This window comes from Poromitra crassiceps, assembly GCF_964638095.1.
Source record: "Poromitra crassiceps genome assembly, chromosome: 10".
Classification (NCBI taxonomy): domain Eukaryota; kingdom Metazoa; phylum Chordata; class Actinopteri; order Beryciformes; family Melamphaidae; genus Poromitra; species Poromitra crassiceps.
Genome location: NC_139631.1, coordinates 11,300,674 through 11,322,924, shown reverse-complemented (window position 1 = coordinate 11,322,924; position 22,251 = coordinate 11,300,674). Strand labels below are relative to the sequence as shown.

The following is a 22,251-nucleotide window of genomic DNA, read 5'->3' as shown; positions in this document are numbered from 1 at the left end:
GGGGCTGCTGAGACTCCTACGAGTTTGGAATGGGACATACCAGCTCTGATGACGTCACCGCCCAGCTCATGACCTTTGAAGTCGTAAGATTACCAGTCCCCAGTTATAAAGGAATGCACGATTACAGTCCACCTTAACTGGATATGTGTGTGGACTACTGTACTTTTGCAACTTCACTTCACTTACACAAAACATCTTGTGCAGTCCATTCAGTAACTGGGGAATTTGTAAATTACTGTTATGACAAAACTGTTACTGTTAAAACAAAATGAAAATATGCTACCGTTTGTTTACTGCTGGCCTTGGAACTAAAGTTTATAGTAGCCCGGTGGCCTGGCATGGCCTGCAAAAAAAAAATTTTTTTTTTTTTTTTTGCAATATCGATACTTGGCGTCCAAATATCGATACAATATCGTCAGGCAAAATATCGCGATACTGTGGTGTATCGATTTTTTCCCCCACCCCTAGCGTCAATGTGTTGGCCACCCACCGCGTACCTGAAGATTTTTCTCACATCGCGATCTCCGCATGGCTTCTCTCCAAACATGGCCGCTTTCGAGCCACTGAGCCCTGAACACTGAGCTGTGTTTTCACCACATTTCTTGACCCATGTGGTATGCTAAACTTTGATTTGCAACTGTTCGTTTTTAGTCATTTCACCAAGTAAATGTGTTGTGTTGAGAGCATGATTGAGAGAGATTAAAAGCAGCACAGAGTAGGCTATCAGGGCTGAGAACTGAAACGGCTATTCAGTAAAAACACACAAACAAAAAGTTTGGTGATTCATTCATGTGCTGATGTAGGCTACGGTTCATTCATGTGCTGATGTAGGCTACGGTTCATTCATGTGCTGATGTAGGCTACGGTTCATTCATGTGCTGATGTAGGCTACGGTTCATTCATGTGCTGATGTAGGCTACGGTTCATTCATGTGCTGATGTAGGCTACGGTTCATTCATGTGCTGATGTAGGCTACGGTTCATTCATGTGCTGATGTAGGCTACGGTCGTTTGAGAGTGAAAGCGCACTCAGCGCTTACTCCCAATTGCAATGGGAGCACCTGGCCAGTCTCCCTAGGGCTACTTAACCTGAGACCGCTCCTCATTCAATGGAGGCTCTCCCCGATGGAGCTTGTGTCGTTTTTGTGTTGGCGCATATTAGAGAAATAAACAGGAGTCCCGCACACTGTCAATTACTTGCAAAAAAAACTTTAAACTTTAATTAACAACGTTTCGGTCTATCGACCTTCATCAGGTTAAAATTGTTGTTGAGTGTTGGCGCATATTAAAATGAGCTACGCCACGGCAAATAGTGCATCCTTATATTGAAATACAACTTATCATATGATGTCATCAGGCGACTTCTAGCGACTCTCTGAGCAGCTAAATAGTGATTATTTTGAAGATCAACCTAGTAACCCCGCCCCCTAAAAACAAGCCAATAGTAAACATTGTTGTCTTGTCCCCCCCCCCTTTGGTCAGTCCCATTCCAATGCAGCCCCCAGCGGCACAAAGTCAGACGTACTGTACACACACGGATAGGCTCTCGGAAAGGAGTGGAGCCAGAAGATTGTCTGTCACACTCTCTCTCTCTAATGTGTGTGTATGTTTATGTTTTATTTTACCTTTATTTATACAGGGGGAGTCTCACTGAGAGCAAAGCTCTCTTTTTCAGGAGTGCCCTGCTCACATTCACACACACATTCACACCTGGAAGCTGACCAGTACAACCACAGTCTTATCTGCTGGCCACTGATCAGCTCCACTGGAGCAGTTGGGGTTAAGGGCCTTGCTCTAGGGCACCTCAGTGGTGGTAATGAGGGAGGAGCAAGCGCTGCCTTTTCACTTTCTCCACCCAGATTTTATCCTGCCTGTCCCAGGGATTGAACTGACGGCCTTCCGGTCACAAGCTCGCTTCTCTAACCGTTGGGCCACCACTGACTCAACGTGCACGTGCGTGCATGTGTGTGTGTGTTGACGTTCGTGCATCTTCTGGGGCAAGGGTTCAATAATATAGTTCATATATTTTCTATGTGTGATATGTATTAGATGGCAGGTTTTTCTGAGTTAATTGTTTTATGTAGCCTACACGTACAGTTGATTGTGCAGGAAATCATAATGTGCTATCAACATTGACTTGTTTTTGAATCGCGCTACAACAAAGAGATTAGGCTATAGCCTAAGCAACTATGTTTTCTTTTGATGCTTAATTACACTCAATAGAAGATACTTTAATCTAGATGTTTTACCAGAATGCTGTTTTGTACTGAAGTATTTGCATTTCATTTCAAGTACTAAGCATTCTCTATGTTTTCTACAGCTGGCTGCTGCTTCCCTCTGAGGGAGGCAGGGAGCTGCCATCCTGTTCAGCACAGTTGGCGAGGGATTAGAGAAAGATGATAAAAGTCATCTTCCTCATCCAGGCTCGGGTTTGTTGCACACAGATGGTATTAACATCACAAGTGACCTTGTTGTCACACAGTGTACTGTACAGCAAATCTACATCAGAGTTTACATGATTTATTTAATACTACTAATAATGATAATAATAATAATAATAATAATAATAATAATAATAATAATAATAATAATAATAATAATAATATAATAATAATAATAATAATAATCGGTTACTCCCGTCAATAAAGTGCTCACTTTCTTTGCGTCCCCCCTTTTAATTTTGTAGTGTTTTGTTTTGACAGCGGCAAACTCGTTTATGTTGTTTATCATTATTGGGGATTCACAATAGTTTTAATTGATTTTATGTTTTTGAATTCATTTCAGGATTGTTAGCTTGAACAGTGGATTTAATTTAATTGGTCATACTTGGTTTGGAAATGAGCTGAAACGATTGAATTGAAAATGGGAAATAGGTAAAATGGGCAATGGGCAAATAGTATACAACATCATATTGTCTCCTGTAACAACCAATACGATAGCCTGCTGTTTGTAGATTCCCATCTCGTACTCGTTACTCCATGCGACCATTAATATAGGCTACATCTATGATAAGGTCACAAGGCCAGGGGAAGCCTACAAGTGTAATCCCTGAAAACATCTGTTCATGTAATGTGCGTATACATTATGCACAAATAATGTACATACATACATACATACATACATACATACATACATACATATATACATACATACATACATACATACATACATACATACATACATACATACATACATACATACATACATGCATACATGCATGTATGCATACATACATACGTACATACATACATACATACATACTCACACACACACACACACTCATACACATACACATGGACTGTAACAAATACACACATAATGTGCACGAACATGCATGCAGGCTGACAGAAATCACACACACACATACACACACACACTCGTGCACGCGCACATACACACAGCATCATCATAAGGTCTTATTTCAAACAGAGCAAACAGTGATCCACATGCATGCACAATGTACAGATTAAGGCTATCCCTTGCTGTGGGGGCTTAGTTGACATCTCAGTCATAAGCTCTGCATTCCTCTCCTCTCTCTCTTCCCTTCATCTCTCTATCCAGCACCATAAAAAGTCGTGAAGTGAAGATGCAGCACTTTGGGGTCATTCCACCTGTGTACTGCTGCGAGTCATGTGACCTGTGTACTGCTGTGAGTCATGTGACCTGTGTACTGCTGCGAGTCATGTGACCTGTGTACTGCTGCTGCGAGTCATGTGACCTGTGTACTGCTGCTGCGAGTCATGAGAATATCATTCAACCTGTGTACTGCTGTCATCAGATTATCATTCAGATCGATGCTTTTTCCCCCCCAGAACGTTTCTCCACAAAGCCCCTCAGTAAACAACCAGGATGACATTTGAAGCACTCCGTACTGAGATGCACTTATTGTAGCCAATTTCCCTGCATCTCTCAGTTCCATTGTGCATCGTTAAGCCAATACAAGGCGAGGTTTTGACACCATGTGCTCCAGTTACAGTACAAAACAAAGATGATTGCATTTACAGCTCGCAATCCCAAATCCCTATTTGTTCTGCCACTTCTCCCTGGCTTTGTGTCCTCTCTTGAGATGTTTCTCAATTCACTGGAGAATGGGAACCTCAAATTTACTGCCAGGAATATTACATAAGTTCCCTGTGTGTGTCTGTGCGTGCACGCTTGTGTGTGTGTGTGTGTGTGTGTGTGTGTGTGTGTGTGTGTGTGTGTGTGTGTGTGTGTGTGTGTGTGTGTGTGTGTGTGTGTGTGTGTGTGTGTGTGTGTATGTGTGTGTGTACATGCATGCATTGGCATAATGTTCATGCTTGTACAGTGTGTGTGTGTGTGTGTGTGTGTGTGTGTGTGTGCATGCATGCATCCTTGCACGCATGCACCACTCGGCTTGTCAATGAATGCTTTGAATGAGTTGCTGATTGGCAGAAATCAATCCATGGAGGTTGCAGCACGTGCACGTCATTGTGTGCACGTGGAGTTCATAGAGTCTGGTACATGTCTGAAACCGGCTGTTAATGTCACTGGTAATGTTAGTGCTCATGTCTGTTACATAAGAATCTACAGTATAGTTAAAGGGTTAGAGCTCAGGGCTGGGCCATCATATTGCATGAGGGGTTGATGGGGGTGGGAGAGCGAGAGAGGGAGGGAGGGAGGGAGAGAGAGTACGACAGGGGGGGGTGGAGACAGAGAGCAACAGAGAACATAACAGGACAGTATGGGAGAGACACAGAGAGAGAGAGGGAGCGACTAAGAGCGATGAGAGGAAAAGAGTCAGTAGTTGGCAAGATAATCAGAGCCAGCCCACTGGTGTGATGGGTGAACAGGCTGCAGGCTAACGCTGAGTTGGCTGGACGTTGACAATGTACATCTACAGTGGAGCCTCATCCTGGGATCTAACGTAGAGGAGAGAAGACTGCCAACAATTCAGCTATCAAAGAGGATACTGGAGACTGGAGAGACGTGCAAGACAAGTTCTGAACTGCATGCAGATCAGAAAGGAATAACAACATGGATGTTGCTTCTAAAGTACATTGGAGATAACAGTATAGAGAAACGGGTGTGGACTTTTTTATGGTATCTCCTAACAGCGCTTATTGTTCTGATTATGGTGGGCAAATTGGCCTCTCCAACAGTAGGTTTTTAACTGGCTAAATTCTTATGCTTATACTAAAGTGACATTTAAAATGTAATTATTGAAATGATTAGCCATCCTACAAGCCAGGCTTTTTTCTCCTCCGATTTTTATTTTGCATTTTATCACATTTTAAAGATTTTTTTGAAAAAATATGTAACGAACAACTGGTAACATTTTTATATTATAAAAACAATGTATGCCATTTTGGCTGCATTTTGGTTATAGCAGCTTGGCTCTGAAAGACCTTCTCTACATATGAACGTGGCAGCTTCTATCTCATCAAATGCAGAGCGAACATCACCTTGTCCGCGTAAATTAGCAATTTTTTGGGATTGGATGGTTCATGGTGGGGATTTCCAAAAGGACAAAGTTTTGAATCTTGATGTTTGTAGACCTTAATTTCATCACATCTGAAGCAGCTACATCTCCACTGTATTGAGCTCAGCAGAGTGCAAAGACTAATGCCATGGACGCCCAGCAGCCAAGGGGTGTCCATTACAAAGGTGGAATCCTCTTGCGCCCTGCCAGGCTGGCAGTCCCCATGAGGTGTCTGAACCATGTGGTCCACTGAGAGCATGGAGCCAGAGAAGAGCCCCCACACCCAGACCAGCTTCTTCAACAAGGTGGACGTGCCTGACCATGCTCACTATATTGTCGCCTTCTTCGTCTTCGTCATCGGGACGCTGGGCATCACTGGGAATGCCCTGGTTATGTTCGCCTTCTATAGGTGGGTTTGTGTGACTCTGTGTCTGTGAGTGTGTGTGTGTGTGTGTGTGTGTGTGTGTGTGTGTGTGTGTGTGTGTGTGTGTGTGTGTGTGTGTGTGTGTGTGTGTGTGCGCGCGCATGTGTGTGTGTGTGTATGTATGTGTGTATGTTGTGTGTGTGTGTTCTTTTCAGTGGATTTTAATGGCAAGTTTCATGCAATTAATTAGCCCTGAACATGTTTAATGTGTACAGATGTTACTCATTTAGTGTGGCAGTAGCTTTTGGGTGGCTTTTAAGAACACAGAAAACATTTAAATAGCAAAAGCCCCACTTTCACCGCTGCAGCAGTACTGCCAATCAAAACTAGTAACAACTACTGTATCTCTCTCTCTCACTCTTAACCATACTCTCAAAAGGATGTTATATTCTTCCTGAGTTTGGATGTGTGTGTGTGTGTGTGTGTGTGTGTGTGTGTGTGTGTGTGTGTGTGTGTGTGTGTGTGTGTGTGTGTGTGTGTGTGTGTGTGTGTGTGTGTGTGTGTCTGAGAGAGAGAGGGAGAGGGAGGGAGAGAGAGGGAGGAAGGAAAACAGCTACCTACATCTGTGTGCAATTTTGTGCTTCTTTTGTGGACTTTGCTTGTTAGTCTCAGTTTCAGATTGACTGTGAACGTGTGTGACCGGGGGGAGTGAAGTGAGAAGCCCTTCTCACATGTGTAGGAGTTATATTTGATCTGTCTTTGAGGTGGGATGTTTCTATGGAAAATAGAGCTCTCTGTTTAAATCCCAGTGGATTCCTGTCAGCCTGGGGTCAAAGGCTTTGCTTCTGTTTTCAAGCTTGCAGAATGAGGCGTCTCAGACACCTGGTTTGTCGTCACTTGCAATATCTCGAGGACAAGAGGGCTTACAACCTGCTGTAAGCATGCATGGCCGTAGCTTTGATTTCAAAGGTGGGGGGGACACATTTTGTACAGGCCCACATTCTCAGGCCCAAGATAGGCGGCGACCTTTGTTGTTTTTTCTAAAATTTTGGCCTTTGAAGCCAGATTTAGAGGGATATCACATTTTAAATTAACATTAGGATTAGACGTTTAAACCATCAAATTTGCTCCTTTTCTCATTCGGGTAAATATTTATATTTAGAGATTTCTGTAAATTATTTGTGCTGTTATGGTTATTACTTTAGTGACTCACTTCTACACTGCTGCCACTTAGTAAGATATGTGATTGGGCCAGCCCAGACACAGAGGGGGAGAGCTGAGCCTTTGTAAGAGATGTGATTGGGCCACCCCAGACACAGAGGGGGGGAGCTGGGCCTTGTAAGAGATGTGATTGGGCCAGCCCAGACACAGAGGGGGAGAGCTGAGCCTTTGTAAGAGATGTGATTGGGCCACCCCAGACACAGAGGGGGGGAGCTGGGCCTTGTAAGAGATGTGATTGGGCCAGCCCAGACACAGAGGGGGAGAGCTGAGCCTTGTAAGAGATGTGATTGGGCCAGCCCAGACACAAAGGGGGAGAGCTGAGCCTTTGTAAGAGATGTGATTGGGCCACCCCAGACACAGAGGGGGAGAGCTGGGCCTAGTAAGAGATGTGATTGGGCCAGCCCAGACACAGAGGGGGAGAGCTGGGCCTGTAAGAGATGTGATTGGGCTGCCCCAGTGTCACTCAGTATACTTCTACTGGGCCGGTCGCTGGAAGATGGGGCAGCCGCATGGTCCTAGTTTCTCAGTTTTTTAACATAAATTTAGTTTTTGGACTTCAAAAAGTGCAGGGGTCCAATACTGCCTTCCTAAAAAGTGTGTTGGGGGGGTATGTCCCCTGTGTCCCCCCTTTCCTACGTCCCTGGCTGTAAGATCAGTCTGCATCTTTGCAGAAAGATCATCTTATTTGCATGGCAACAAAGAATGATGTAGAATATAATAAGATGTTCAAGGTTAAAATAATATGAGTAGGATTCTAGTCATTCAAAATAAAATGTCCCTCTGTTCTTGAGAAATCCTGTGTAGTAGTAATGTATGGTAGGAAATTAGTAATGTACCGTAATTGAATATTACCTTCCCAAACATTTTTAGTGTGAAGACGCTTCTCTGCAAGGCGGGTCCAGGTTCCTATCATATCACATTTCCCATTGGTGCCCATTGTACTTGATTGTACTTTGTGTGAACAATCAAAGAAGGGATATGGGTTGTGTGTGTTGATATACTGTGTATTATGAACTGACTGACCTCTTATCGTTCTACTGATCTTAACTCATTTACAGAAATTGGGTCAGTGTGTGTGTGTGTGTGTGTGTGTGTGTGTGTGTGTGTGTGTGTGTGTGTGTGTGTGTGTGTGTGTGTGTGTGTGTGTGTGTGTGTGTGTGTGTGTGCCAGAGAAGGGAGTGAAGGATTGTCAGGAGCTTTTATGCACAAAACAATGGAATGTCCATTGTTTTGCGCTGGTGATTTACTGAATCATAGAAGCATATAAAATGTCACATTACATTGTTATGGGTTCCAAGAAAATTCATTCTCTCTCTCTCTCTCTCTCTCGCACTCTCTTGTGTGTGTGTGTGTGTGTGTGTGTGTGTGTGTGTGTGTGTGTGTGTGTGTGTGTGTGTGTGTGTGTGTGTGTGTGTGTGTGTGTGTGCGCGCGCGTGCATGCGTGTGTGTGTGTGTGTGTGTGTGTGTGTGTGTGTGTGTGTGTGTGTGTGTGTGTGTGTGTGTGTGTGTGTGTGTGTGTGTGTTTATGGTTCTGGGAATGAAGCAGGCCCTGGGGCTAATATACACTTCACATGCAGAGTCACATGCGCAGATACTGCCTTTGGTGATATAATGAAAGACCCACATACAGTTTGTTCAGAAGCCGACACACGCAGACTGAGCTAAGGGCAGGAAAACGGTGTTCTGAGGTTTGGAGTTCAGTCAGACTCATCTCAGGTGTGAGTCATCTGAAGAAGGACTGAAACGTAAATAGAATCATGGGAGAAGTCTCTACCCAGTGTTGTGTGGACTCTGCCTCTTTTACCTAATCTGATGCAAACCTTCCTTTTCTCATCTTCTGACACAGCATTGTGGTCACATTTAATATCCGTTACAGTATAAGAAAGATAACTGTATCTATGTGTGTGTGTGTGTGTGTGTGTGTGTGTGTGTGTGTGTGTGTGTGTGTGTGTGTGTGTGTGTGTGTGTGTGTGTGTGTGTGTGTGTGTGTGTGTGTGTGTGTGTGTGTGTGTGTGTGACAGAGGAGAAACATACTTTCACACTAAAACTTGTACTCTCTAGTCTCTACTAAAGCCAGCCGTAGCTTACTGTAGGTCACTTAGGTACACTGGTACATAATATGCCCATACAAAATAATATTATCAACAAATACCTCACCACCCACCCATTAATCAAATACAACTGAACTAAACTAGACGGCACTCGATAGAGTGCATAACTCCGCCAACCTTTACAAGTGATGGTTTTTGTGGTGAATCCGTTTTGAACTTACTGTAGGCACCTTTTTTGTATTTGACCACGCCCTTTTTTGGCCAGTGGTCATCAAAAGTTAATCAGTTTGTCCTTGACGCATGACCAATCTTTCTACAAAGTCTTGTGGTGATACGCGATATATATATATATATATATATATATATATATATATATATAAACTAATGCTGGGAAATTGATTGGAATTCAAAGCAACTAGAGTGCAATGTAAAATAAATGTGCATCTCGTTCTTTCCTGTGTGTGTGTGTGTGTGTGTGTGTGTGTGTGTGTGTGTGTGTGTGTGTGTGTGTGTGTGTGTGTGTGTGTGTGTGTGCGCGCGCGCGTGCGTGTGTTGTAGTAACAAGAAGCTTCGTAACCTGCCCAACTACTTCATAATGAACCTGGCGGTCAGCGACTTCCTCATGGCCTTCACCCAGTCTCCCATCTTCTTCATCAACTGCATCTACAAGGAATGGGTGTTTGGAGAAATGGGTAACACTGTTATGTTGGCTTTTGTCTTCATTTCTTGTTTCTTCTCTTTTCTCCATCCAAGCCATACACTTTTTCTTCCATCAAAAACACAGATGATAAAGTGTAAGTCAGCTGCAGTACTTGATGTGTTTTTCTTGTGTTGTTCTGTGTGTGTTCCCTCCTGTAGGCTGTAAGATGTATGCATTCTGCGGAGCCTTGTTTGGCATTGCCTCCATGATAAATCTGCTGGCCATCTCTATCGACCGCTACGTGGTGATCACCAAGCCCCTGCAGGCCATTCGCTGGAACTCCAAGCGAAGAACCACCCTGGCCATCCTGTTGGTCTGGCTCTACTCCCTGGCCTGGAGTCTGGCTCCTCTCCTTGGCTGGAGTGAGTTCCTTAACCAGCAAGCTTTTTACTGTACATTTCAATCAGTCAGACATTACTTATCGTCAGAAATGACTTGCCATACGGTGCGGTACGGTACGGTGGTGCAGTGGTAAGCGCTGTCGCCTCACAGCTCGAAGGTCCTGGGTTCGATTCCCACCTGGGACGCTGTGAACGCTGAAGGAATGCGTGCCCGTCTGCATGTCCTCGAGTGCCCACCGCCTGAGTGGGGTCGTCAAAAGGGCCTTTCTGTGTGGAGTTCGCATGTTCTCCCCGTGCCTCCCAGGGGTTTCCTTCATATAGGAACCCCTTCACCAAAACATGCAATATCCTGGTTGCTGATGTGGTGCCTCCTCTGGTCGCGAAGGGCGCCTGTTCGGAGGATGGGGAACTCGTTGAAATAGCGTGATCCTCCCACGTGCTATGTCCTACCGGTGAAGCTTCCCCTGTCAGGTGAAAAGAAGTGGCTGGCTAACTGCCCATGTCTCAGAGGAAGCATGGAGCCAGTTTTCGGGTCTCCCCAGATCGGCAGAGGGTGGAGCAGCAACCAGGATAAATATAAATTAGCACTAATGGGGGATAAAAATGGGATAAAAAATCGGGGGGGGAATGAAAAATGACGGGGGCAGGGGGAAAAAATGACTTGCCATGGAACCGAGGCTCATTGAAACATGCCTGTTTTAGGCAGTCCATAGCAGTTACAAGGAAATGTTTTTTTTTCTTATTTTGCTCATTCAAAGGTTTAAATCAATGTTATATCAATTTGGGAGAGAATGATGCGAAGATGGAGGGGCAGGATTGTTTAAGAAGCTGTGATGGTATGGTACCATATGATTGGTTGGAATCTTTATTGACAACAACTGGTACAGTATGATGTCACCACAAAAAAAGATACATTGTTTTCCAGGAAGTAAAAGTAATTGTTTTATATTATATGAAAATACTCTATAAGAAAACAAGTGTTTTTTGTTCCTCTCTTTCTTCATTCATTGTTAAATAGGTGCATATTGTGGCATAAATAGCTAACAAAATGGAAAAAGAAATTCTTCCACTTATTTAAAAAAAAAAAGTGTATGGAGAGAAATGCAATTGAACTTCATTCACCAATCTGCAACCACAGTTCGGCTGAGATCTTACACTATTGCACCTCAGATAGCAGCCTCAGGTCAAATAACTGAATAACTCTGATATCTCACCTCTTGTGGCTTGTCTTCTTCATCTTTGATGTTTCCCCCTGATATCTCACCTCTTGTGGCTTGTCTTCTTCATCGTTGATGTTCTCGCCCCCCTCTAGGCTCCTACATCCCTGAGGGCCTGATGACTTCCTGTACATGGGATTATGTCACGTACTCACTGGCCAATAGGAGCTATACGTTGATGCTGTGCTGCTTTGTTTTCTTCATTCCCCTGGGAGTCATCTTTTACTGCTATCTCTTCATGTTCCTGGCTATACGGAAGACAACCAGGTAACTCTTGAAGTGTGTGTGTGTGTGTGTGTGTGTGTGTGTGTGTGTGTGTGTGTGTGTGTGTGTGTGTGTGTGTGCGTGTGTGTGTGTGTGTGTGTGCGTGCGTGTGTGCGTGCGCGTGTGCGCGTGTGCGTGTGTGTGTGTGCGACTGTGCGTGTGCATGCGTGTGTGTGTGAGAGAGAGATTGAGGTACAGTAAGGTTGGGATAACATTGATCCAGTTATGTATCCACTTATTCATATACTGTAAATCCCTCTCTCTCTTCCTGAATTTGGGAAAAAGACAATTTTATCAACAATTATTACAAACATGTCCCCTAGCAATAGTTTTTATATTTACTATTGCTGTGCTATTCACATGTGTTTGTCCCAGCAGTAGCCTATCCTTAGGCACACACTGTAGCGGTGTGTAGTGTAGCCTACGGTATATTAGGTCGGGTGAGCAAATGTGATGGAAAATGCAGTATATTATGCAGCTTAAATGATTTATTCTCCAGGCTGTGTCTGATCAAATTATGTGCTGTAAGTCATAAAAGAAGAAGCAGATTCTCTGTCCGCCTCAGGGCAGTTTCGTTGCTGTTTCAAGACAAAGGTGATGGTTCTTATGAAGACATTCATGTTTGCCGCCCTGACCCAATTTCTGTAAATGGGTTAACATCAGTAGAGATCAGAACCCCCCCCCCCCCCCCGCTTGGCTACTGTCACAGTATCTACAAAGTAAAGAATCAGATCAAAATGTCATCACTTTTTATCTCTTTGTTTCCTGCCTGCTTGGGGAGAGATTTGTTCACATTCCAGACTGCGGTCTAAACTCTCCAATATCATAAGAATAACCTGAATGTTGTTTTAGGGTGTATCTCCCCTCTAACTGCCCGTTCCATCCTGCTCCTCCTGTAGGGAAGTAGAGCGGCTAGGCGCTCAGATGCGGAAGTCCACCCTAATCCAGCAGAAGTCCATCAGGAGCGAGTGGAAGTTGGCCAAAATCGCCTTCGTGGTCATTGTGGTTTATGTCCTCTCCTGGTCACCGTACGCCTGTGTCACACTGATTTCCTGGGCAGGGTAAACAACTGTTATTTTTGTGGAAGAAAATAAAGGCTATTATATGGAACGGCATTTTCAACTTTATGGGAGAGGATTAGGGCCACATGTGAAACATGATATTAAAGTCCGATGCACCCTCAATGGCACCATATTCAGAGACTTTATAAACCCTGGGACCCATTAACTAACTATATGTGAATAGTTTACCTGGCCTGGAAGCAGTGTTGTGTCCAGGACTCAAACTATGAACTCACCTCTACAGGTGGTCTGTCCTATTTATGGTTAACTATACTAATATACTTTTGTGTGTGTGTGTGTGTGTGTGTGTGTGTGTGTGTGTGTGTGTGTGTGTGTGTGTGTGTGTGTGTGTGTGTGTGTGTGTGTGTGTGTGTGTGTGTGTGTGTGTGTGTGTGTGTGTGTGTGTGTGTGTCTGTCTGTGTCTGTGTCTGTGTCTGTGTCTGTGTCTCTGTCAACTTCATGGGGAAGGATTATGAGCACATGTGAAAAATGTAGCCCATTTGAATTCTGACATTAAAGTCAGATGTACCTTCAAAGGCTCCATTAAGACATTTTACAAAACCAGGACCCATTAATAAACTATGTGAATAGTTTACCTGGCCTGGAACTATGAACTCATAGTTCTACCAGTGGTCTGCCCTATCTATGCAATTAAATACACTATGATGATGTAGCTTGAGATAATTGCATAGTTAATGTTTTGTCTGATAAATGGTTAAAAAAAATCTCTACAAATTCTGAGAAAACTGTCAGAATGCTGAGTCGAAATTTGGCTTTTAATCTTATAATTTGGACAGTTTTCTTAGAATTTTAAAATGAATCTTTTCACATGTGGTCCTAATCATCATCCATACAACTTTTAGATTTTCATGTTATGTAGGCTATTTTTTTTAACACACATGGATCAGAGGTTTACCCCTCAATGGTAAGCATGCCACCAACACGGTTAGGGGTTTAATTCTCTGAAGGAGCATATTGGGTCAGGGATGAACCAAAATGTGCTTGAGTAACAGGATGGCATTGTAACTGCAAAAGTGATGAACCATGGTGACTAGAGGTGGCAATCTCCAGAGTCCGTCCCCACGATACAATATTATTATATTATTATTACGATACAATTTTGCAAGTTTAAAAATATCGCGATATTGCGATTTATTACCTTTTTTCAACTGCAAATTATGTCCCCAAAGCAAAAAACTTCTTTGGTCTATGAGATGAAGTTTCCTGCCTGTTCATCTCACTTTAATCATTGTTACTGCAGAAAAATGGGATTGTCAAGCATACAGACTGAGCAACACTCATAAAAACCTATACCTGACAATTAAAAAAAGAAATCCCAATACTTGGCATTCGATATATGGCCACACAAAATATTGCGATGCTATGCTTTATCGTTCCTGGTTTCAGCCCTGCTATAGAAGCTCTCATACTAAGGCTAAACCTAATCCGCCACCAAATGGCAGATAACATGATTATATAAGTTTGTGACAGCTAAAGGCCAAGTGTCACTGAATCCGCATCTTCTGCTTATCCAACCCATCACAACATTTCATAAATCACATTTGCACTCCCGTTCTTGGAAAAAAATAATGGGTTATGGTTATATAACCTCTACATTAGATCTCTACCCTTCCCGTACTGGAGAAAGACGGCACATATTCACACACACACACACACACACACACACACACACACACACACACACACACACACACACACACACACACACACACACACACACACACACACACACACATTTGCACAGCACATTTCGGTTAATCCCTGAGGAGATGGTGTACATTCTAGTAGTAGAGTTCTAGTAGATGCTATGAACAATAACGTACTGTACAGATGACATGAGATTGTTATGTCACCCGATAATGAACAAATATTTGTTTGTTGTTTGTTCGTTTGGTGTCACCCAGACATGCCAACATCCTGTCGCCGTACTCCAAAGCTGTTCCTGCTGTCATAGCCAAGGCTTCCACCATCTACAATCCTTTCATCTATGCTATCATACACAACAAATACAGGTAGGCCTACATGAATGCTCTGTGCAATTTTGAAGGTCTAGTATAGAGAGTGGGTATAGGATAGTATTGATTCCCTTTTGAAAAGCTCAAAGGCACTCTAGTACTTTTCTCTCTCCCTCAACAAAAGAGGAGAGAAATGGGAGATGGGAAGAGACAACTTCCAATTTCCAATCTCCTCTGACTGAAATTGTCCCCTTGTCTGCCGCTCTATCCGTGCATGGATCAACTCCCTACAAAGCCCATGAATTTAGAATCGCAAATGGGTTGGGGTGGGTTGGGGTGGGGTGGGGGGTGGGGGGTGGGGGGTTGAGTCCATCACATTCAACTTTTAAAGAAATAATTAGAATGAATCATCCTCTGTCATTAGCAATTCAAAGCGAGCCAATTAGCGAACACATTTCAGCTATTATGTGCATTTTAACTGTTTGGAAATTCAAATAAATTGAGTCCATTTATGTTTTTTTTTCCTTGTCTTTTTTTTTTACCCCTCTGTCCTCATCAGGATGACCCTGGCAGAGAAGTTTCCTTGTCTGCGGTTTCTGTCTCCCACCCCTCGAAAGGAATGCATCTCCTCCACCGACTCTTCTTTCAGAGACTCCATCATAAGCAGACAGTCTACAGCATCAAGGAATCACTTTGTTGCTGCATCCTCCAACTGCACTAATATGGTTATGGTACAGATGAGTGCTTTATATATATATACAGTATATATATATATATATATATTTTTTTTTTTTTTTTTTTTTTTTTTCGACAGTTAAAAAGGGAGTGGGAATTTTGCAAAGGATTTCAGACAGCTTATGTATGTGACATAATATGAGTCATTCAAGGGCATTCAAGATTTCCAATACCAGTTAATATCCAAGGCTAAATCCAAGACATCATCCAGATAATATCCAGTAATCTTTTGTGGTTGTTTTTTTGTCAGCTTGTTGATCTGGGCACAAATATTTCATATTATACTTATTTGAGCCCCCTTCCCCCACTTCCTTTTAACCTGACATATATAATATTTCCCTTGAACCTTGTCATGGCAACATGCCAGACAGCCAGTCAGAGAGTATGAACAGTCATGACAACAGACATGTTCTAGTCTTTTTGTTGTTGAATTTGTCACATTGCAGTTCGATTCCATTGAATTTTGATCTGAGGTATCACAGTCTCAGTTCATGTAAGTTCAGCTCAGTTTAATTTGTCTCAAATTCAATTTTTTTTTTATTCTGTTCTACTCTATTCTATTCTCCTCCAGGTGCTAGGGGATGTAGAGATGGACCCTTTGGCGAGGAAGCCAGGCGATTCCTTCAGAAGCCTGTCGTCCCGCAGTCAGTCGATCAGAGACAAGCACTGTAAGAAACAACTGGAGCAAAAGGCAACCAAGACCCACGCAGTGGACAAGGTGAGAAAAGAACAGTCAAAGTAAAAGTGTGAAAAAATGTGTTTTTATGGATTACTGGGAAAGCTGTTGTGTTTTTATCTTGTGTGCTGAATTGTTTGAATATGATGTTTTATTGAATGCTGTCAGGAAATATTGGTAATTGGCAAAAGTCTGGCAGATTTGCAAGAAATATAGCTAAGGCAGGAAGACCATGTAATTCATTATGCTCTGGGGAATTGTAAAATGCGATGTCATTTCTATAGACAAAACTACATTATTATGAGAATCTCAATCACTGTATTTCGCCAAGTACATGCAGGTTACAGAATACTAGGAACTGTACAATAGTGCAAAAATAATGATATATACCTGTATATTTTCAGAAATACTGCAGGTTATTTATCTGTAGTAGCTCAGGACCTACAGTGCAGTGTGAAAACGCATTACACCCCTGTTAAAAGGAGAAAGATGTTGGGAAATGTGAAATCAAAATTGAGTGTAATAGGCAAAAGTGTCGACCCTTTAATGAAAATAAATAAAGAAAAGAAAAGAAAAGAAAATAACTAGAGACCATCTAGCGATGGGCTCACACCCAGCCAGTGACTTTAAACGAAAGCAGGCCAAGGGCATAGATCACAGATCATGCCCATTTTCAAACTCGAGCTTCATTTTGATGTCAACTACACAAAAGAAAAATTTCGTGACTGCATTTTGCATGGTTCTGACGCTATCGGGCAAATAAAATCTGTCCACAGACAGACAGACAGACAGACATAAACAAAAATGGTTGAAGGTAGCTCGTGATAGATGGTGACAGACAGATGGTTCATCCAATAACCTGCCAAGTATTTCTGGAAAGTGCCTAGATGGTTTGTTTCACATCAAGGACTTTAGGATACAGTTTTAAACCTGATGAACTTCATGGCTTGGTTTCACAATTCTTTGCCGAAGTGTGTTTATAGCTACATGTGTTTGTGTGTGTGTAATTGACTCTCTGTGTCTCTTTTTGTGTGTTTGCATGTGTGTGTGTGTGTGTGTGTGTGTGTGTGTGTGTGTGTGTGTGTGTGTGTGTGTGTGTGTGTGTGTGTCTGTGTGTCTGTGTGTCTGTGCGCATGCTCGTCTGTGCTTTCCAATGCCAGCGGTCCTCGACCACGAGGGATTTGGCGAGCACCTGCGAGTATGAGCTGGTTTCCCGATCTCTCACCATGGCCACTTTCCCGCTATTGGTCCTGAGCAGGAGGCGGAGCCAGAGTCTGACCAATGGGATCTCAGACGTGGCGGAAGAGAAAGGCAGCACTAGCGACACGCCGAGCAGCCTCAAGAGCGACTCTGTCACCTTGCTGGATGTTGTTGGAAGGAGTCCGTCTTCTGACCAAAGGCCTCCTCAGAGCGTTCCACGCATCATCGTGATCAGTCCCACATCTGAGAGCAGCCTGATCCATCAGGAGTGTGCCAGCTTGGAGGAAAGGTCCGGTGCTCCAGGGATCAATGCTCTGGTCGCCCTAAACTAGTGATCCTTTAGTTTAGTTTAGATTTAGTCCTCATTCGATACACAGACCCTCATTTGATGAGATTTTGCCTCGCCAACCCAAATCTGACAAGTGTATTTATTATCCGATATGATTTTGTCCAGAATTCCATGTATTGTAGGTAGAGATAACTGAGAAACTATGATCAAAACACTTTCTTCTACATTCTCCAATTGTGTTAACTTCTTGAAATAACAGCAATGTTTAGCAACTCATCGCTTTGCTTCGGAAACATTTGAAAGCCTTCAAACATGAACCCGCTCCTCTGTGTATAGCCTGACACGTATGTGACTACCTTTCCTGGGCTTGTCCTGCAGGAGCATGGCGTGGGGGTCATTAGGCTGATTGGGTGCACCTGGGCTTGGTGCACTCACTGGGCTATAAGAAGACCTTCAGACCATTCAGTCTCTCTCCCGCCTCACAAGGCATCTATCTTTTTGTTCTGTTCTATTGTTTAATGTAGTTTGTGTTGTTTAGTCCTTAGTTTTAGTTAATAAATACAATTGTTGTTAAAGTAAAACTTGAAACAATAATTTATAGTATTAACTAAAACTAAGGAGGACAAACTACATACAAAAGTGCATAGAGGGAGAGAGACTGAATGGTCTGAAGGTCTTCTTAAGTACACTGGGCCCAGGTGCACCCAATCAGTCTAACAACCCCAAAATCAGGCTCCTGCAGACAGAGCCAGGAGAGTGGGAGGGTCATCCCCCGTCATTTATCCTGAATTTCCATTTCACTCCGTTGGTAAGAATACTGGAGGACCTTGTTCTGGGATATGTATTATGCAGTTTAAATTCTGAAGCTATGGGAGAACCTGAAAATGGATTGCAGGCATCTGGATCCTCCAATGACAAAGAGTAACAATGCGTTTTCATTTGGGGCATAAAATGATACACAGCATTTCTAGTTTGGGTCCCACACTGAGAAGGTTCATGACATTGTGATATAGTTGAAATGTTTTAGGATTCAGATAAAAAACATCACAGATGCTCTGCTGGGAACAGAGGAGAGGACTTCCATCCTCTCCTCTCCCGTCTCCACCATCTTAAGAGTTAGAGAGCAGGTTGAAGGCCGGCGATTAAGGACACAACATGCATGTTTCTGCCTTTTCCTTCAAACTAAAAATTGACGGAATTGTTAAAAATAGGACAACGGGAATCGGAAAACGTTATACTGTTGCACAAAGCATCGATGGATTACTGAACGGGCCGAATGGGCACAGGCCCAGGGGCCCGAGAGCTCTGGGGGCCCCTGATCCAGACACATGACGATACTGTCACTAACTTTATTACTGCCAAGGGCTTTGTCATCGTTTCTTCATTTACTGTACCAAAGCCCCAAAGTTCCCCGATAACCTAAACATTTGTTTTGAATGTGTCAACATGCTCTGTCACAGTGACTGTTCCCCTTAGTTTATCTATAGTGCTTTAGCAGTAACGCTCCTCGTCATTGTCCACAGGCTTCGTTGTGTAAAGTTATGGTTTACCAAGACCCCAAGATGTTGTTTTCCACTCCTCTGGTCTGTTAGAAAATGACCCACTGACTCATACCATGCAGCTGTGCGGCCATACAGTAGATTTTGGGCCATTACAGGCAATCAGAGGCAATTTGCACTTTAAAATATGTTTTTATGTCTAGAATAATGTGTGTTTGCACCTTTCCGTTGTAATTGTTAGAATTTAGTTTCTCTCCCATAAGGGGACATGCTGTCTCAAATCCATTTACTTTATGGTGCCGTGCAGCAAAGCAGAGATCTTTTTTAAAGCAAAGTCATGAAACAGGAATAATATGGGACTTTTTTTTTTTTTATTGAAACCAAAAGTGGAATATTTATTTATCTCTCTTTCTTTTCCAAAGACCTACAGTAATCACATGACACCAACCTCTTTGCTCCCATAGTACGATCGGCCCATCCAGGTGTGTTAACTTTACAGCTCGCAGGTTTCTGTTGCTTCAAGTTTTTCTTTACGATACAGTACTTAAAGTGACAAGCTCAAGGATTTACATGTAAATAAATGTCTTAAGTGAAGTCACTATCTATCACCGGATGAGTTAACACAATGGTGATTGAGCCTATGGCCTATTGATGGAACCCTTAGCATTTTCTGTATTGCAGCATTTATGAACTGCACCCCAGAGACGGACAGAGGGTAGGCGGAGCTCACACAATAGACTCACTCTGTAGGTTACTGTAGGTTCCCGACAACTCTTCTGTGAAGAATAGGATAGCAAGCTACTTTTTTCCCTAGTCCGCTTGCTTTGCGGCTGGTTACTATGGCCGAACCGGGCCGAACATATAATGCACTGTTTGGACTTCACCTGCAATTACCGCTCATCACCATAGGTGTCGCCAAAGAGAACGAAACTTAAATCTTGGAGATTATCACTTTAACAATGCAAAGTTGACAAAGTTATCAGTTCTACCAATTTGGTCAGTTTTGCCAGTGGAGACAAATAGTGACCATACTTTATGTCGTGTCATGCAAAAGAGATATTCAAATTTGCAATTAACTAGTGCAGTGCCCGTTCACCCCGCTGTTGCACAGAGCACTGATCGCTCAAAGTTTATTAAAGTTGAGCGTCAAATTGCATCAAATCCGACACAACACCTCCTTGGGTCCGCAGCAATACGTGTGAAGTGGTGTGAAGTAGATCGGACGAACGGTTCTCGAGACACACTCACATACAGAGATGCCTTTGCTTTATGTGGTGCTAGAGAACACCCCCATCATTTTAACTCCAAGTCCCAGCATGTCTCTGTTGGTCCACCATCAAACAAAATTCAATATTTGACACCAAATATGTAATATTTTACAGGGAGGTGAATATCTTCTTGACCTTGATGCAGTCTAACGCAACCCCACTACCCAAGTACCCCCCAAAACATTGGCTGACCTCGTAAGTTCCCTTTGAGAATGAAAACATGGACCTGAAATCAAAGCTTATATAACTAATGTTTCTTTGTGTATCTTTGGGCCTATAGTGTTGGGTTTGAAATACACCCATGTTGAATTCAAAAAGCTGATTCAAACTGATGAAACGGATTGTTTGTTTTTGATTTATATATTTTTTTTCCATCTTTATTTTGTTCCTTATTCTTATTCAATGTATGAAAGGTATAGTTCTTAGTTTTGGAGGGAGGGGGAATATAAGGACACAAATGTAGTAAAACCGTGGTTATAAAATCTGAAACTGAAGCTGAATGTACTGTAAGCTTGACAGTTGGTACTGCTGACTATGGGCAGTGACTAACATAGATAACCAGAGGAGAGGTAAAACCTTCACATTTCGCCATAATAATGTTTCATTAGTTACATTTCTGTATGTATTAGAGGTGTACAGAGACATCATTAACTCTATCTGTTCAACCAACAAAATTATCTGTCACTGTATCTGTATTCGGATCGAAGACCAGAAGTAGGGCGTCCGGGTAGTGTAGCGGTATATTCCCTGCCTACCAACGCGAGGGGCGCAGGTTCGTGTCCTCGAGTTACCTCCGGCTTGGTCCGGTGTCCATACAGGCACGATTGGCTGGTGTCTGTGGGTGGGAAGCCGGATGAGGGTATTTGTCCTGGTCGCTGCACTAGCGCCTCCTCTGGCCAAGTACAATTGGAGAGAGAATAGGGGGGGAAAGGGAAAAAAGAGACCAGAAGTAGGCGTGGTTTATACCACATCACCTTAAATTGAGCAACTGTTCTATTCTAACCTAATATTCATTGGCAATGCAATTGTTGTGCCTTCAAAGCATCATATTTAATATTGGCATATAATTAATTGTGAAATATTATTTCCACATCCTGTAGGAGTACTTTTTTTTTTACATAAAAAAATAAACTGAACTAAGTTTTATGAACTGTCTGAACCCCCCCCCCCCCCTAGCCTACCCTAACGTCAACTTCCATCCAATCCCAGCGTAGTCTACTGTAACGTCAAATTCCATTCAATCTCAGTAGCCTACCGTAGCTATGATAATAAGTGCATTCCATCTTCTTAAATTCTTAAATTAACACATCAAAACCAGGCTTCAGTAGGCTTCTGTTTTATAGGTTGCGAGGGTAATCCCGCTGCCAGACATTTTGCCTCCCTAGCTACCGTAGCCTAAGCCTACCTCCTGACTCGGTGGGGGCAACTACAGTGTATAATAGGTTAGCAATCACTTTTCAATAATGTGTCGTAAATGAAACAACTAGTTAGTGAAATCAAAGTTGCATTTTATCCACATTTGTGCTTCCCTGAATAACGGATTTGGGTACATCCGTTGGCCAAGTATGTATGTATATCTATGTATTGTTATTATTATGTATAGTGAGTAATTACAGAGAGGGGGAATGATTTTTGAGATCTACATTGTGACCTGGGCTCACATCACAAGTACAGTGTAGCTTTTGACACAATTAAACACTCCTCCTCCTATCCACCTTATTTTTGAATGCCCCACTGTAAAAAAGAATCGTGGGTACAAGGTCCGGTTTAACGGGACTCATTGTTGCCGCTTGCCATTTCCTTTGTTATACTCTGGCTGCAGACCCGAATTATAAACCGGAAGCTGGAGTCCGTTATAAAAGTTATAAATATAGTCACGTTATAAACAACTAACCAACGCTGGAGGTCCGTATGGAAACTCGAAATGTGTGTTACTCGAAATGGTTAAAA

General features: G+C 42.8%; 1 protein-coding gene across 1 annotated transcript; it reads left to right on the top strand.

The window, feature by feature from the left end:
* Window positions 1-5,678: 5,678 nt before the first annotated feature.
* LOC310784250 (melanopsin-A-like) lies at window positions 5,679-17,577 on the top strand (the record flags this gene model as incomplete). Its single annotated transcript, XM_083645268.1, has 9 exons — window positions 5,679-5,848; window positions 9,634-9,767; window positions 9,934-10,137; window positions 11,429-11,600; window positions 12,497-12,658; window positions 14,584-14,691; window positions 15,194-15,359; window positions 15,941-16,087; window positions 17,206-17,577. The coding sequence occupies 9 exons, from the start codon at window positions 5,679-5,681 to the stop codon at window positions 17,575-17,577; spliced, it is 1,635 nt and encodes a 544-aa protein (XP_083501394.1).
* Between the last annotated feature and the right edge of the window lie 4,674 nt (window positions 17,578-22,251).